The sequence below is a fragment of the Hypanus sabinus genome, chromosome 10 (assembly GCF_030144855.1).
Source record: "Hypanus sabinus isolate sHypSab1 chromosome 10, sHypSab1.hap1, whole genome shotgun sequence".
Classification (NCBI taxonomy): domain Eukaryota; kingdom Metazoa; phylum Chordata; class Chondrichthyes; order Myliobatiformes; family Dasyatidae; genus Hypanus; species Hypanus sabinus.
This window is the reverse complement of record NC_082715.1, coordinates 124,376,473-124,394,967: the sequence shown is the minus strand read 5'-3', so window position 1 is coordinate 124,394,967 and position 18,495 is coordinate 124,376,473. Positions and strand designations below refer to the sequence as shown.

At 38.5% G+C, this 18,495-nt stretch overlaps 1 protein-coding gene across 16 annotated transcripts; it reads right to left on the bottom strand.

The window, feature by feature from the left end:
• Window positions 1-2,616: 2,616 nt before the first annotated feature.
• Window positions 2,617-18,494, bottom strand: LOC132401073 (ADP-ribose glycohydrolase OARD1-like). Of its 16 annotated transcripts, XM_059982858.1 has the most exons (7): window positions 17,334-17,574; window positions 15,837-15,898; window positions 8,806-8,864; window positions 7,839-7,998; window positions 5,804-5,862; window positions 4,886-4,998; window positions 2,617-3,157 (listed from the first exon to the last, which is right to left on the bottom strand). In XM_059982858.1, the coding sequence occupies exons 1-7, from the start codon at window positions 17,411-17,413 to the stop codon at window positions 3,055-3,057; spliced, it is 636 nt and encodes a 211-aa protein (XP_059838841.1). In that variant the 5' UTR covers window positions 17,414-17,574; the 3' UTR covers window positions 2,617-3,054. The 16 variants fall into 16 exon arrangements, with proteins under 16 accessions (XP_059838841.1, XP_059838854.1, XP_059838845.1 ...); XM_059982871.1 differs by lacking the exons at window positions 15,837-15,898; window positions 17,334-17,574 and adding an exon at window positions 18,362-18,494 and having other exon boundaries at window positions 7,839-7,992; window positions 8,806-8,869; XM_059982862.1 differs by lacking the exons at window positions 15,837-15,898; window positions 17,334-17,574 and adding an exon at window positions 18,362-18,437.
• Between the last annotated feature and the right edge of the window lies 1 nt (window position 18,495).

Sequence of the window (18,495 nt, the reverse complement as noted above, 5' to 3'; positions counted from 1 at the left end):
ACTAATTCCAGTCACTAGCAATGATGAGGCTAACCAAATTTGCTCACCTAGCAAATTGGACTGGCCTCTTAAGGCTTCAATTGCATGCAAACACAATTCCCCTTAAGTCTTAATTTTTTGGTCACCTTTTACCTCGAAGTGTGTTATTTCTCTACTTGCAGAATTCCTATTCTTTTAAGCATTGAAGATTGCAATTAATGACTTGCCTGATCTAAAGCAGTGGTTATGCTGGAGAGTATACAGGAAATTTGTAAGGATGTTGCCTGATTTGGATGATAGTTTATGGGGAAAGGCTGGGCTTGTTTGCCCTGGAGTAAAGGAGGCTGAGGAGTGACCTGATAGAGGTAAAAAGATATGAATTGCATAGGAAGGGTGTGCTGACAATCAACACAGGTGCATTTCAAAGATGTGTGCTTAGTCCACTGCTCTTTACACTCATGACTGTGTGGTTGAACATAACTCAAATGCCACCTACAAATTCACTTCTGACACTACAGTTGTTGGTAGAATCTCAGATGGTGAAAAGTGGGGAGGGGCAGGGGGGGAGAGGCCACTTTGTAAGGTAAAGGAGTAGAACACAGTGTGGTCTTCTCCTGCAGTAGCCCATCCACTTCAAAGTTAGATGTTTAGAGGTGCTGTGCATTTAGACATACTGGTCTACACACCACCATTGTAATGTGAGTTATTTGAATTATTGTTACCTTCTTGTCAACTTGAACCAGTCTGGCCATTCTCCTTTGAGCTCTCTCATTAACAAGGCATTTTCACCCTCAGAACTGCTGCTGTTTGGATTGTTTTCTACTTGCACCATTCTCTGTAGACTCTAGAGTCGTGTTGTGAAAATCCCAGATCAGCGGCTTCTGGGATACTCAAACCACCCTGTCTGGCACCAACAATCATTTCACGGTCAAAGTCACATTTCCTCCCCATTCTGACGTTTGGTCTGAACAACTGAATCTGTTGACTATGCATGCTTTGATTGATTTGCTGCCACATGACTGGCTGATTAGATATTTGCAATAATGAGCAGATATACCCAATACAGTGAACACTCAATGTATATTGACTGGTTGAGTGGTGTTGCAACAGCAACCTCACACTTTTACATATGCAAAATCAAGGAATTGATTATGGACTTCACTACAGGCAGGAGAACTCAGAACACACTTTAGTCCTAATTAAAGAATCAGCATTGGAAAGGGTGTGGCCTCCTGTATAATCAGTCAGACCCAACAGAGTTTGGGAGACCGCTTCGCCGAGCACTTAAGCTCCATCTGCCAGGAAAAGTGGGATCTCCCAGTGGCCACCCATTTTAATTCCACTTCCCATACTGATATGTTTATTCATAGCCTCTTCCACTGTCATGTTGAGGCCACACTTAGGTTGGAGGACAAACACCTTGTATTCCGTTTGGGTAGCCTCCAATCTGATGGCATGAACATCGATTTCTCAAACTTCTGGTATGCCCCCCCCCCCACAACGCTTCTTCACCATTTCCCAACCCCTTCCCCCCACCACCTCATCTCCTTGCCTGCCCATCACTTCCCTCTGGTGCTCCTCCCCACTTTTCTTTCTTCCATGTCTCTTTAACCAATCAACTTCCCAGCTCTTTATTTCATCCCTCCCCCTCCCAGTTCCACCTTTCACCTGGTTGTTCTCTCTCCCCTCCCTCCCACCTTTAACATCTATTCCTCAGTTGTTTTTTGTCCTCTCAGCCTAAACCATCAATTGCACTCTTTTCTGTCAATGCTGCCTGGCCTGCTGAGTTCCTCCAGCATTTTGTGTGTGTTGATCAGAAAGCGTGGGCAGATTCAAGTTCCTACTTCCAACATCTCTGATGATTGATTCTGGACTCAACATATTTATGCAATTATGAAGAAGGCATGCAAGTTGTTCTACTTCATTCAGAGCTTGACAAGATTTGCAAATTTCTATAGGTGTATGGTGGCGGGCATTCAGACTGGTTACATCAGTGCAGAGACAAGTAAACCTGGCGGAGCAGTGAGCTTAACACCAGGCTGCCTCTTGCCTCCAGACCCAATACCCTGATCTTTTCTATCTGCCCTGGCACTTAAATCAGTCAAACAGTGGGTCATTCCTCACCCTCAGACCTGGGACCTGCTGTTTCAATATGCTCTCAGGCCTGGAGCCTGCCATCTTGATTCAGCCCATACTCATCCTTTCTAATTCGGCTTAGCGCTTACGAGAGTCAATTTTAGAAAACCTAGCACATTTATATTTATAGTCCCCTCCTACATTTACACACTTAGTCCAGCAGTCGTGAAGCATACGGATCTTGGACCTCCAGGAAGTGTCCACAGATGGGTGATTCGTGGAAGTTCATTGCCTAAGTTAGAAGGAGTTGAGTTATACAGCTCTCATTACATGCACATGCAGTTCAACTCTAAGTGATTATGCAGAAAGTTTGAAGTTAATAAAAATAAATGTGCTAGGTTTTCTAAAATTGACTCTTCCTACCTTAGGCCACAAACATATCAAACATCCCTCATAAAACCAACAAGACATGTTTAGGTAAAATAGCCTGCTTCAGTGAAATAAAACTGAATCTAAATAACAAATAAAACTATCACCACAATAATTCCATGGCAACAGCAGTTTCAACAAAAAGATTTAATTCTCAAATTTATACAGTAGGGAACATGTGAACAGGGTCATTGACATTGCAAGTCAGAACTCATGCAAAATCAGTTGCTACATTAATAAGTCTCAGACTGAAGAAAATTGAATTGCCTCACATTTCTGATATGAAACTTTAACAAAAATGAACTGCCCATCTTTCCCCATAAATGACAATCCATTATTGAAATTATGAGAAGACACTGCATTGAAATTTGTATTTGAATATGATGGCTTTGCTAGCATGGACACTAGGAAATTTAGACTTGCCAATAGAATCAAAAAAATGTAAACCATCAAATAACAGGAATCAAACAGGTATCCAACAAAAATACCTGACAACATTTTATCCTTACCTTTCCTCGACAGTGAGTAAAGAATACTAATTATAGTGTTGTACATATAACAGAGCTATTCTCACAAAGAGTACACTGTGATTACAATACTTGTGCTCTTAAAGACTTCTTCAATGATCGCAGAAACTTTGTCCCACTCCAAGTTGTCCAGGCCACATCCGATCCTGCAGAGTAAATGGCAAAGTTCTTAACAGACCCAGATACTAAGTTAACAAACACATTTTACACATGTAATGAAATGAAAAGCAGTAAGCAAACAAAATAACAAATGCCACCTATTACTGAGCCTCAGAAATATCAGGATAGATAACCACAGAGCTTCTGAAAGATGCATGAGATGCTAGCTGAGAAGTGCAGGAAGAGAATTCCACTGTGCAGGGCCAAGTTGCCCACAATTGTGGCCAGTGATAGAGGAATTAAAGTCAGAACAGCAGGTAGCCTGACTCAACTTTAGACAGGGAAGCCAAGTCTGAAGATAGCAACCAGAAAAATCTTCCCATTTTGTTGCAGGAAATCAATAGAATGAATAAAAAAACTCTTGAATCTAAACGTATAAAACAAGTGAGGACATGATGTTTGTTGTACTACCCACTAAGACGATTAAAAATTATGTACCATAGGGACATATATTTAAGTTAACTGATGGATGAGGTAGTAAGGAGTTGAGGTAAAAACATTTTGACCCAAGTGGAAGCATGGAACTCACTGGCTGAGAAACGGGCAGAAACCCTCATCACTTGAGAAGCGGCAACAGACAGAGCTGGGAAGCAGAATAACTTCAATGGCTCATTTTTGACCAAGTAACTTCAATGCCATACTTTTTCCTGATTCTAAGATAACCTTGGATCTTTGGGTCTTAATGGAGTGAAACAAAAAGATTTTAATATGAAATGCTAAAATGTTATGGCATATCTGCCATAACAAAAGACTGACGTGACAAGCAGCTCTATTAGCTTTAGCTGTTGTTTCATTACACTTAATTATGCATTCATTACATTCATATCTGTGAATAGAACTACATCTTTAAGGAAAATAAGAAATAACAGAACCAAATAACCCCTGGTGCTTTCTCATTTTGAAATTTTATTTCATTTGACTTTCTTTAAGCTACAATGCTCTTAACTAGTTACTGTTTCACTGCATCATCAGTGCTCAGCCTGTATGAGAGCACCTATCAGCTCTCAACGTGCTGTTATCTTATACATTTCCATTACATTCTACGTTATCACCTTCCTGTGAACAAAATAAGAGTTGCTGGTTCTGAAGAGTTTTTTTAAATAGCCGCTATGTAGTCACTTAGCTTGTAGAGAGTGTGATCTTTCTTCGCTATTTTTGTGCATAGTCACATCATCCTGTGAAATACCCATCTCTAGGTCTAACAGTGATACATAGTACTAATGCCTCTAATTCAGTTACTTTCCCCAAACAGCAAGGCTGATCAACACCTCCAACACCACTACCTTATAATTTCCTGTCAGTCACATTATGCACCAACACTCCTGCACCTAGGACATAAAATCAATCTACATACAAGCTATCTTTTATATTTATATTTATCGTGCTTTTTTTTTTAAATCACTGTTCTTTATCTTGCTTTTTTGTGCTGCTTTGGATCCGGAGTAACAATTATTGTTCTCCTTTACATTTGTGTACTGAAAATGACATTAAACAATCTTGAATCTTAATACGCCTTTCCCCTTGTCAAAATAACTTTGGAGCTCTGTCCTCCACTACCTGCATAACCTGATGGGTGCTTGTGTTCATACAACTGGCCTCCAATGTATCCTACTCTCCCAAATCTGTTAGGGTTGAGAATAGGCCAGAAAAGATGGACAAACACACACACACACACACAATGCTCAAACTAGCAATAAATGTGACCATCATTTTACTTAGGCATTGAGATCTTCAAAATTCCATTAGCCAAGCAGTGGTCCCTCATGGCCTTGAGGCTTTTCTGTACAGCATCATAAGTAGGCTTATCTGATGCCAGCTTTTTGGTGATCTATAAAAATATTCAATCACTCAATATCAGTCAAATGTCCATTAACTATCTACATAGGTAATTATGATCAGGAAGTATAGAAGAAAATATTTTCTAGGAATTGTATGCAAATAAATTGAACCACCTATGTTATGTATTAGAATATTAAATACCAAAAGCCACTAGCAAAATTAAGTTAACAGGCATCAAGACAATTCTCATTAAAACATTCAAAACTGTTACAGGCTTGACAGATGCAGGATTATGCACCTTGGTTAGCTATCTACACCTAGTGGTCACAGCTTTAAAAAGGGAGCTAGCCATTAAGAATAGTGATTTTTTTGGAATTCTTTACCCAAGGCCTATAGAGCCTCAGTTTAGGATATCCAAGAGATAAATTTTAGATATTAATGAAATGAAAAGATATGAAACTGAGACAGGAAACTAACATTGTTGTAAAAGGATTAGCTGTGGTCATATTGAATAGCAGGAGAGGCATTACCCATTTCTGTTCCTATTTGTTTAAATTAACACCTGAATATCATATTTGTAAATAAGAGTTGGGCCTTTGAGGATTTGTTTAAGTCTGGAATGAATCTTAGCTATCTTAGCAGTGAATAATTTTTTTAAGGATTACAGTTTCATCTGATTAATATATTGAAGAATCTTTGGCATCTCCAGGTTATTACAACTCAGAGAAAAGAGTATCAAAAGGAACACAATGAAAATATCTACATTTCCAAACTATTCTGCATCTTACCAAGATGCCTAAATAAATTAAGATCTCTGTTCACAACTGATTAATTAAAAAAATTAGATCAATTACCAAATAATAGATGCACCTCTGATCTTTCTTTAGCACTGCAACATCCCCAATTTTTTTCTCTGTAAAGAAAGATACCAGTTAAAAATCATTTTTTAGCTAACGTGAATTCAATGAACCAATATGAGCGAAATCATATTACGTGAACAGGTACGAGTTTGACTCCCATAGGTTTTAATAGTGGCATCCATTTTCAATTTTGTTATAAAATTTTCCACTTTCTGTATTATGATTGTTCAACACTGTTCAGCACAAATTGAGATAGTATAGCTGCAAGGAGTAATGAAGGCACATTTATTGTGCAGATGAAGTAGTACAAAAGTAAACTGGAAATTAGTATTGAAAGAGAATGTTGGAAGTACTCAGAAGGTCAGGTTGTACGTGAAAGCAGATTTAACATTTTCCATCACTAATAAGATAAAGATGTACTTTTAATTGAAATGAAGTTATTTATCTCCATGCATTATACTGGAGTCCTATTTTATAGTGTACAACCTTAAGTGAATTATTAGCAAAATATTTGAAGCTTTTAACCTATCTTAAATGAATTAAGCAATTAAGAGTCACATATGAAATTCACATTTGGGAATACACATATCCAACAATAACATGCAACACTTATTATAATGGGTCTGAATGAGTCAGTCAAGCTAAGATTTAGCAAAAGTTTCCTTCTATAAACCTCATGAATGAAATCTGATATACATCTTTGAATGGCTACACCTTCTCTTTTACTTTAGATTTATAATACATTCGGCTTGGTATATGGTGGAGATACCAAATGTTTTTGTAAATTATTTTGCAAGTCAAATAAGTCATAAAGCTATAGAGTTTTTCAGCACAGAACCAGGACCCTAGGCTAAACCTGTCCATGCTGACCAACCACAGCCAACTCCATATCCCTGAGCCTGGTCTATATTCGATGAAACCTTTCCTCTCCTTGTACGTGTCCAAATGTCTTTTAAACCTGTGCTTGTACCTACTTCTACCACTTCCTCTAGTTCCATAAACCCTCTATCTCCTGTCCTCAAAATCCTTGTGAATCCTTTTCCAATCTTTCCAGCTTAATGACATTCTTCCTATAGCTGAGCAATCAGGACTGTATTAATTGGTATTAGGTTGAAACTCCAACTCACTCTCTCACCTTCTCCAGTGGGCATCTATTCCACTTACCAAAAGAGATGTTAAACTATGATTTTTCCAAAATAACCAAAACAGCGCAGCAAAGGGCTCAAACTCTATTTTTTTGACATTCAGAATCTACTTCAGCCTTGTTAAAATTAATAAATCTTGTACTGCCCACTAAACCAATAATAAGCCCACTTCCTTTTAGTTCCTCAATTGTAAAATTTGATTTCATAATGCAACACGTTTTACATAGGAAGCAAATTATTCAAATAACTCAGAAATTACTTCTCCAAATAACTACTTTCTGCTACAGGTTATCAGAACTCACAATGCTGAAATGAAATCCCAATGAATGTCTTGTCTTTCCAATGTTCATTGAACTATTTTCAGTTATGTTTTTTGATTTTTAATTCAATTTCCAGTATCTTGCATTTCACTTTTTTGTTTGCTTTACAATTTCTGAATGAAGAATTCAAAACCATCCAGGCAATCCCTATTGTAATTTCAGAGAAATTCAAAATAATTATTTTTAAAATTCGAGGCAAAATTGTACTATCATTTATCATGTGGTTAAGATAGTTGGGGACTTGTATAGTAGACTTAAAGCAGAAACTTTAGGAGAACCAAATGAAAAAAGATTTTATGCAGTTAATGTTACCAATTAGTGATAGAGATAAATAAAAACAATACCAACATTTAACAGTTTAAAAAGTGTTTCAAAAAAGTAAAGATTTTGAAGAAACAAGAAAATAAAACATGAGATTAGATTGAGAATTAACATGGAGCACCTGAAATATCACTATTTAACTGACTTTAGAAATATGAATTAATTAAATAGATCTGAGAAAAAAGGGAAAGCCTGTCTATTCCTACGATGAAAGGTCATTTCAAATAATACCAGTTTTCTTACTCTGATTCTGCAACTCCTCGACACCTCCATATTTCCACTTGAACCAGACTGCTATTCCTGCCTCCATGTCACAATCTTCGCTGATGCAATGTGCCAGTGCATCCTTTTCTGGGCATGAGAACAGATCACCTTGCACATAACAGATCTTAAAGCCCTGTAGCTACCAATGAAAAGATGTTGTTAGATGTTCAGAGTACTTAAAATTGTTTCTGCTCAATGTCTTATTTTCAGTTGACTACTTTTTGACTGAGACAACTCCATCTATTTTTCAAAGCCTTTCAAAAGGAAAACAAAACCAGCAGAAATCGAGAAAGGCTGTTCTTATCACTAATTTTAGACAGCATATTAATTTGGTACTACTAATTATAAAACCACTTTGGATCACAGGGACATAATATTTGGCAGCTACAGATACTTACGAGAATATATCAAAAGTACACTTCAACATTTCTTCATTCAAATCCTCTTAAAATGGTTTTAGAATAGTACGCTCCTTCTTTACTGTACTTTTACATATTTCAATTCAAAATACTGGCACGTTTTAAAAGCCAAAAATGATGTGGAATGATCAGGCATACACAATTAGTGGCCTTCATGGAGAAAGTACAGATCAGTCATGGGGGGGGGGGGGGGGCAAGGGGGGAGGGGTGTTGACACGATGCATTTGGAATCACATTCTTTCTAGATCAGATGAAGACAAGCAGTTAGTGCAATATTACAGCGCTAGCAACCCGGGATCAATTCCGCCGCTGTCTGTAAGGAGTTTGCACATTCTCCCCGTGACCGCATGGGTTTCCTTCAGGTGCTCCGGGTTTATCCCACATTCTAAAGACATATGGGATAGTAAGTTAATTGGACACATAGGAGTAATTAGGCCAGAAAGGCCTCTTACCATGCTGTATCTCTGAACAATAAAAAACAAAAATATGGATCATGCAGTGAATTGGTCAATGGGATCCATACTTACATTGCCCTCTAGTGGCTTGTCTGCAGAACTAGCCATTTTTTCTTTTTCTTTCTGTTCGTCTGTCCTTCATTAAGAGGCAAAGTAAAAATTTTGTTAACTGATTTATTAATTGTTATTTTCTATTATATCTCTATAGTGTCATCCTCAACTTTAGTCAGAAGGCAGGTAGATTCAATTAATATGCAAGAGACTTGAACTTAACATCTAAATTGTTACTTTAGAATTGTACTGAGGCTGTTCTAAACTGTAAGAGGGAATTGCTTTCAACTAAAATTCAGAATTAGAGTTGAGGGTCCATTCATGCTCTTGCTAAATTTATTTTGAAGATAACCAAGGAGATTCTAGTTTTGTTAGAGCAAACCTGCAGATGCTGGAAATTCAAACAACAACACACACAAAATGCTGGTAGAACACAGCAGGCTAGGCAGCATCTATAGGGAGAAGCGATGTCGATGTTCGGGCCGAGACCCTTTGTCAGGAGTAACCGTTTTGTTGGTGCTTTACCCCTCAACCAATCTGACAAAAAAAATTAGGTTAGCATTGTGGGATCTTTCTGCACACATCTACTTGGGCTATCAACTTCTAATATCCCAAAACCCACTCTACTATACTTTTGTCTTCTGATCATCTGGGAAGAAAACTATAGTTTTACGGATAAAATTTGTTTTTAAAAAAAACTGATCCACTATTTTCCCTTTGTAGAGAGACAAAACAATAGTATCTGTTTCAGACACTATGAAAACCTCTGCATGATAAGATACAACTACGTTATCCCATCAGATTTTATTTTTTTTACTTTTATTGAATTTTTTGAAATCAACTAACAGTAACAAATGCATTTTCTTCCCAATAGTCTTTCTGAAGTTATTTTAGTTTGATGTATTTTGTTTACTTTGCAATTCTGCTTCTGAACCATAACCAGTATTGTTGCTTCATTGCCTTCATCCTCCAATCGAGTCAGTCTCCTATTGACAACACTTTTCTGAAAGCACTGCCATCTGTCCTCACCTTGTATTATTTCCAGTAACTGGCTCCCTATCTACAATTTTCTTTATAACCCTTTTACTCAGTCTTTAAAACTTCTTGCTTATTGTAGCCTATAGAAGACTCCAAATGGAAATACAATGGCTGCCCATGAAGACACACAATCATTTCCACAGTAAGATGGTTCATTGAAACTAATCCTCTTAAATCTTCAAATAATGTCATAAGCAAACTTTCCATGTTCATCAGTCTTTTCACATCCTACATTATTTTCCAATCTAGCATAAACTGACCAATAAGATTCCTCTCCACACCATTTGGGCTATGCAGCTTGTCTATTATTACAAAATAAACCAACCATCTTTTTCTGCTGTTTTATTATTCTTGCACTTCCTTTAAGCTCCCTTTGACAGCAGGAATTCTTGCAGTTAAGGGAACCAGAATACCTACAGCATCATGGAAGGAAGCTCTGTATTGGATCAGCTCCCCTCCCATGTGTTTGTTCATTTGTATTTGGCAAGGTTGGCATTTATTGACCATCTCCAATTACCACTGAATTGAAGCAGCTGTTAAGATTTATTTGGAATCACATTCTGGCCAGATCAGATGAAGACAGCAAATAAGATTTTCACCAATCATAAGGACTCAGATTATCAAGGAGCTTGTACATGTTAATTTAATTACAAGTTTTTCCTATTAAATTCCCTTTCTGCTACTGTGGAATGCACAACTGTCTCTTGATCAATAGCCCAGACTTGTGACTGTTAGTCCAGCAGGAAATTAATCACTATTCTACTGCTGCCCACACCTACTATTCCACTGTTCCACATCTTGTCCATAATTTAGTTACCTTATAATATACAGTACAGGGCAAGCTATGGGCAAGAATTATCAGCCAATTTAACAGAGGAAAATGATCTACCTGAAGGAGTCCAGAGCACAAAAAAAGGATTTGGGACCAGAAAAACATTCTCAAAAGCTCAATACTTCTTTACTCAAACTATAAACAATGCTATGGGATATTCACTAAATAAATTCTGTACTACTGAAGTTAAAGTGAAATTTAGGAAATTATAATCTATGCTTATGCAAATACTCTAATGGCAACTAAATTATTAGGAAGGCCGTAAAGCATAGGTTAACTCAATCTTCACAATCTGGAACTTCATAACCAGCTTAGCTTTCAGTGTGCATATTTTATCATAATTTATCATTAACTATGCAAATACTTAGTTTTTACAGCTGAAGCATTCATTTCCATCACTGTGGGAAAAATGCAAAAGCCTTGAATCACACTGGATGTCAGAGTATTACTTGGAAGTCCAAATGACACCACACAAAGACCAGGGATCACTGCATAAAGGCTGGCAGACAGCTGCAACAATCACAAAAGTTTAAACCACTCCTTAATGAGTACCATTAATAGAAAAGTCAGCAGCCATTCATAGCACTCACAAAGAGGCTGAATAGCTTTTGAATACCTCTGGGTGCTTTTTAAAAAAAGAGACATGCAACAAGGAGAACACAAATACCAATGTTTTACCAAAAAAGCACAATGAACTCCTCAAAAGAGAACGGGAAAAATTCCACATTCCCATTAGAAGGAAAATCACAAATGTAGCCTTTGAAATATGGCATCGGCAAGTTATGAGTATAGTGACTTAATAGGGAATGCTAAGGCATTTAAATTCCTTATACAGTAACTACACTGTAAAATCTTTTCATGGCTTTAAAACTCTTTACGATGCCTTAGGGCTTAGAGCAGGAGGTAAAGGGACCTCTTGGTTAATGATAGTGTTCTATGGCATAAAAAAGGTTGGGAACTCCTGGTTTAGAGTTACTACATAAATGCAAATTTGCCCTTAATCTGTGCTCAGTAATATTATTAGAGAGTACAATGTTATTCCTTTGACGGCCTGCACCAGAGTCTGACTTAACATGAACAACAATCAGATTCTTGACAAGCAACACACACAAAATGCTGGAAGAACTCAGCAGGACAGGCAGCGTCTATGGAAAAGGTACAGTTGACGCTTTTGGCTGAGACCCTTCGGCAGGGTATCTGCGGAACTTTTTCTCCCCATAGATGCTACTGGCTTGCTGCATTTTTACAGTATTTTGGGTATGTTGCTTGGATTTCCAGCATCTGCAGATTTTTTTGTTTGTAATTAGATTAGTTCTGCATTTTTAATTACCCCTCAATTTTATTTTAAATTACCATCTGATTTTCCACATTTTGTTTAGTTTCATCATGTTTTCATAGCACTTTTTGTCTTCTGTATACACATCTGGTTATCCAGAAGACTTTCAAAACAGACCCAAGAGTACAACAGCAAATGCTTTTCCAGTCTACTTTGGTTTTAGCTCTATATTCCCTTTTTCTGACACAGCAAAATAAGACCAAACCAGACTTGTTTCAGTCTAACTGACAAAATAAAAAACTTATTGATCACAACCAGATTCCTTAATCTTACTTTCGCTATTACTCCTTCACTATCACTGCTTTACGCAATATGTTTGTTCACTTCAACAGTTACCTGCCTATAGCTGGGGGCCAAAATATCCCAGGTGTGGTCTCATCAATGGTTTGTACAGTTGTAATATGACATTCCAACTATAGCAATCAATTATTGACTCACGAAGGCAGGCATGCTAAATGTTTTCTTCACCACCCTGTCTGCATCGCCACTTTCAGGGAATTAAGTACCTGTGTTCCTACATCTCCCTGTTCCTCTCCAACTCCAGGGCCCTACCATTTACTATGCAAATTCTTCTCTAGTAATACTGAGCAGAATGCAACATCCCGCATTTGCTTGGTCAACCAAGATAAGCACACGTCCTCAGCTCAGTGACTTGTTCCACCACACCTTCAGTAAAACAATTTTAATTTCTCCCTCCAGCACCACTCAAAGCTCAGATCCCTAACAAGGGCAAAGTATGACATGGCATGTAATTCTGCAATTACTAACTTATGAGATAAATCTACTCCCATTTACCGTCTTAGCTCTCTTCCCCTTTTCTTCCCTGCCCTGAAAGCGTGTCAGCCATCTTAAGTACCAACACCTGACTACTGGTTTTAGATATGTGCATCAGATATAAATTGAAACATATAGTGAAATGCATTGTTTACATTATCAACTAACACATCCAAGGATGAGTTGGGGGAACTCACAAGTGTTTCCACACACTCCAGCATTAACATAGCATGCCCACATGTTCAACAGAACAACACAAGCCGCGACAGGACAACAGCGAAACAAGAAACACACTCATACACACACAAGAAGAATGGAGAGGGGAGCAGATTCTGCTCAAACCTGCACTACAAATCAACAAAATCAAGGCACAATGCCAATTTCCTATCTTATCCTCATATCCCATCATTCCTCTAATTTACAAAAGCCTTTTTTTAAACCAAAGCATTATCATAGTTATTAATTGCTTTATTAACTTTGCCCAGTCATTAACAATTAACAAGAAAAGGAAATAAAATTTCAAGGGTATTGTTGGGTACAGTTCAAGCAGAAGCAGCTCCACCTCCTCAGGAAGTACCTGACAAAAACCATTACATTGTTCTATTAAAAACAGTACCAATCAGGATATAGAAGCACCAATAAATTAAGTTCTGAGTAACAGAATCTGATCATCTACACCATTACGACTATCACAATGCACAAATTTGGTCATAAAACTAATCTTTGCAGCTTTTCATAACTTTCACATTTGTTTGCTGGTAATTATCATCCTTTCACACAGAATCTAACCTTTAATATTAAAATAAAATCTTAAAGTGAAATCGAGGTTGAGGGAGTATCTAATGTTTAAGTAAGTGAATGTCTGTTATCAGGCCTCTACTATATGAGCTGACGTATTAAGTATACAACCAAGGGTAAATCTTTGGCAGCAAGAGAAAATCATCAACATAGAAAAATAAATGTGTTGCCTTTCTATTAATAATTTACTGAATGGAACAGTTGACTTCTTCTATGATGTCTTGAATTCCTAGTTAGAATTAGCAAGGTTGCCAAAAAACACAGATTAACAGGCTCTGTAGCTAAGAATTCACAAGGCAATCAAGATTAGGAAGCCAAGAGACTTAAAGAAAGCATATCGAACACAGATCGCAGAAAAGTTCATGCATTTTTTAAATCAGCGATTCCAGCTTAAAACAATAGAATTATTAGCCTTGCCAAGACTCAAAAGTAATTTTTGGTTAAAAAGTGGGTAATAACTGGTTAAAAACTAGAACTATTTGCAGCCATAATACCCTTGAATAAACTTCTTGTACTTTGAAGATGAACTCTTGATTTCACAACAACATCATGGCCCTTGGACTTCATTGTGTATCTGCACAGTACTAACACTATGTTCTGTATTCTGTTACTGCATTTCTACTTCAAAGGACTTATGTTTTTAGTTCATACCAAAATGGAGTAGAATTAGGCCATCAAGTCTTCTCTGCTACTCTTGCCTTCTCCCAGTAACCATCGCTGCTCTTACTAATCAAGAACTTCCACATTAAATATACCCAAATGACACTGTTTCCGCAGCCACCTGCAGCAACGAATTCCACAGATTCATCACCCTCTGGCTAAATAAGTTCCGCCAAAGGGATGTTTTCCTATTCTGAGGCTGTGCCCTCAGACTCCCCCTCTATCCTCTCCACATCCATTCCATCCACAAAAGGTTTCAATGAGATTCCCCCACCCCGTCCACCACACCCATTCTTCTAAGCTCAAGTACAGGTCAAGAGCCATCAAACCCTTGTCATGTTAACTCCTTCATGCCTGGGATCACTCATGAACCTCCTCTGACCACTCTCCAATGCCAGTAAATCCTTTCTTAGATAAGGGCCCAAAACTTCTCACAATACACCAAGCGTGGTCTGACAAAAGTCGTATAAAGCAAAGATGTGCTATTGAGGCTTTATATTCCAACTCTCTTGAAATGAATGCCAACATTGCATGCTTTCCTTACCACTGACTCAAACTGCAAGTTGGCCTTTAAGAAATCCTGCATGAGGACTCCCAAGTCCCTTTGTACCTCTGATTTCTGAATTTTTGGCCCATTTAGAAAGCAGTCTAAATCTTTATTTTTTCTACCAAAGTGCATGACCATACACTTCCCTACACTGTATTCTATCTGCTGCTTCTTTGCCCGTTCTCCTAAACTTCCTAAATCCAGCTGCAACCTCCCTGCTACTACAACAGTAACTGCCTGTCCACTTATCTTTGTATCGCCCACAAATTTGGCTCTAAAGCTATCAATTCTATCATCCAAATTGTTGATACATAACATGAAAAGAAATGGCCCTAACTTCATTCCCTGCAGAACACTACTATTCACCAGCAGCCAATCAGCAAAAGACCCTTTCTTTCCTACTCTTTGCTTCCAGCCAGTCAGCCAATATCTTTTCTGTAATACCATGGGCTCTCATCTTGTTTGGCAGCTTAATGTGCGGCACCTTATCAAAGGCTTTCTGAAAATCCAAGTAAACAATATCCAGTGACTCTTCGTATATATCCTGTCTGTTATTTCTTCAAAGAATTCCAACAGATTTGTGAGGAGAGATTTCCCCTGAAGAAAACCATGCTAACTTTGGCCCACTATATCACATACCTCCAAATACCCTGAAACCTCGGCCTTAATGATGGACTCCAACATCTTCCCACCAACTGAAATCAGGCTAATTGGCCTATAATTTCCTGTCTTTTTTTTTGCCTTCTTCACTTCTTAAGAGTGGAATGTAACTTGCAATGAGCCTCTGGAGCCATTCTAGATTCTTGAAAGATCACTACTAATGCCTCAATCTCTTCAGCTACCTTTCAGAACCCTGGGGTCCAGTCAATCAGGTCCATTATCCACACTTGCTTCTACTTTTTATACATCTGAAAAGCTTTTTGTATCTTTATACTATTATTGAAATTATCTGTATGCCCAACTTGCAAAACCAAGTTTTTCCATAGTATTTCAGTACATGTGACAATAATAAAGCAAGGTTGGAGATATTAAACTTTTGTGCAACAAAGAATTAGAAAGACAACTACCACCACAGGTGAGACTCAAGAGACTGCAGGTGCTGGAAGGTCTCAAGTAGTTCAGGCAGCATCTGTGAAGGAAATTAACAGCTGACATTTCAGGTCAAGGCCTTCCAGAAGACAGTGGTCAATAGCAGACTGATAGATTTGTGAAGACTTAGTCAGCTGAACAATTAGTTCATGGAAAGGAAACAAACCACACAGAAGTGGGGTGTTTCATTCATTGATTCTGTAGTGCAGCTGCTTAAGAGCAGACCAGCTCGTCCAACTCCTCTACCCTTTCTTGTGAGTTCTACTTTTTTTGTATTTTAAATACATTGAGTCTGAATGCCATAACTCAGTTCCCCAGGCATTTCATTCTGCATTCTATTTTTTTTCCAATATATAAAAAAAGCAATTAGTCAAAACATTTTCATTCTTACACTTTTTCCACAGGATACAGTCTGATCTGTTGAGCATTTCTTGTTTCGATCCTAACTAACCAGACCTGTTGTCATTGCAATTTAAGCTCTTAAGCTCCCCTTTACTAATTGACTGTTTTTACCTCAGAGCAGGGGTTTCCAACCTTTTTTATGCCATGGACCAATACCATTCAGCAAGGGGTCCGTGGACCCCAGGTTGGGAACCCCTCTTAGACTGATTCTTACCCTTTACCTTCAAATTCTAATCTGTTTTTGTTGGCATAGTGGACGGAGTAACAAGGACTATAACATTAATAATCTGAATATTTAATATCCACATAAATATTTAATCAAAATGCAGGCCATTTGGCAATGAAAAATACTCAATACCACACTGACTGTACTCACACCTCTGATTCAGTTTAGTACTGGCTACTGAATTTTATTGGCACTTCGAGCATAGTTTGGACAAGGCATCCTTCCTGACAATTTAATACCCAGCACATTTTGCATGTAGTTAGCATTAGTAACTTTGCAAATGTCTTGTCAATTTTAAAAGAAACTCGATCTCCATTTTCAGGAATAGGAGAGCTCATAAAAAACAAATATTTTTCTATTACAATCTTTACTATAAATCTTGGGAAATTAAGCCAGCAAAGTCCCAGAAATAACTACTTTTTTTTTTGCTTATTGGAGCAGAATTAAATGATAGCTATAAAGCCAAGACGACATGATTTTTGAATGATTGTATAATTTAACATCTACCCAAAAAGGGCATCGAGGTTCTCAAGCAACACGTTCACCATGCAAGGGAAGTCTGATTGATAATTAAAAAAAGCTGTACAATGAAAATTAAAAATGTTAAACCGTTTACAAGTTTAATGTTCTTAAAACTACCCAGAGGGCTTCACGAGGTAAATGAAGTGAGGCCAGTGAAAGTGAGAATCACAGACATCTTAAGGGGGAGGGGTTAACGAAAATGAGCAGTGACTGTATTTTGGGTTATTTTTGTTTAAAAGTATAGCAAATAGTGAAGGCGTTGCTCAATATACAGCAGGATAACGCAAACAGCGGCAAATAGAGTTCAATTAGAATGTAAATTTACCCTCTCCTCAACCTACACAGTTGTGTGTATGGGGAAAAAGGGAAATGTCGATCTTCATTGTGCAATAGCTGTGTAATCATGTACTTGCGTCTTCCTCAAACACATTTGTCCCTCTCTCAGCTAGAGAAGTGCTTTTTGTTAATGGAAGTAAATAATCTGGCGCGTTCCTTTTGTCACTAACGAAAGGAATATTTGATCGATTCACGGAACACGAGGAATGCTCCTGCCTCTCGAATCCCGAAATTAACACTGCTTAGACAGATCAATTACATTACGTGAAGTGATCTTACACTACCCTTCGGCGGCAAGGCTGCGAAATTGAAATCGTCTACTTCGAGCCGCTTCCTGCCGGCGCCATTTTGTTCGCACAATGACAAAGCGTCGCCCGACTCGCATCGTACACAAAAAACACAGCTCGCAATCACCAGCAAACTGCAACTCGGTATGCTTTTTTTAAAAAAAAAGAAGAAAGAAAGAGGGAGATGCACAACGACCTAAAACGCACGGATAAACACACTGAGTGGCCACTTTATTAGGTACACCTTGGAACCCGGTGTGGTCTCCTGCTGCTGTAGCCCATCCACTTCAGGGTTCGGCGAGCTGTGCGCTCGGAGATGCTCCTCTGCACACCGCTGTTGTAACGCGAGGTTATTTGAGTTACTGTCGCCTTCCTGTCAGCTTGAACCAGGGAGGCCATTACCCTCTGACCTTTCTCATTGACAAGGCGCTTTCGCCCACAGAACTGCCGCTCGCTGGAGGTTTTTTGCTTCTCGCACCACTCCCTGTACACCCTAGAGACTGTCGTGCGCGAAAATCCCAGGCGGTCAGCAGTTTCTGTGATACTCAACCCACCCCGCCTGGCACCAACGATGATGCCGCGGTCAAAGGCACTTAGATCACAATTCCGCCCCATTCTGATGTTTGGACTGAACATCTTGACCATGTCTGCATGCTTTTAAGCATTGAGTCGCTGCCACATGATTGGCTGATTAGATATTTGCATTAACGAGCAAGGCAGAGAGGTGTACCTAATAAAGTGGCCACTGAGTGCAAGCCGGAGAGTCGCTGGTCCCGCCCCCGCACCGCCATCACTGCCGGAGATATCAGTCCGCGCGGAGCGGTTTGCGGGCCTATTTTCTTTTCCAGAAGAGTCCTCCGACCT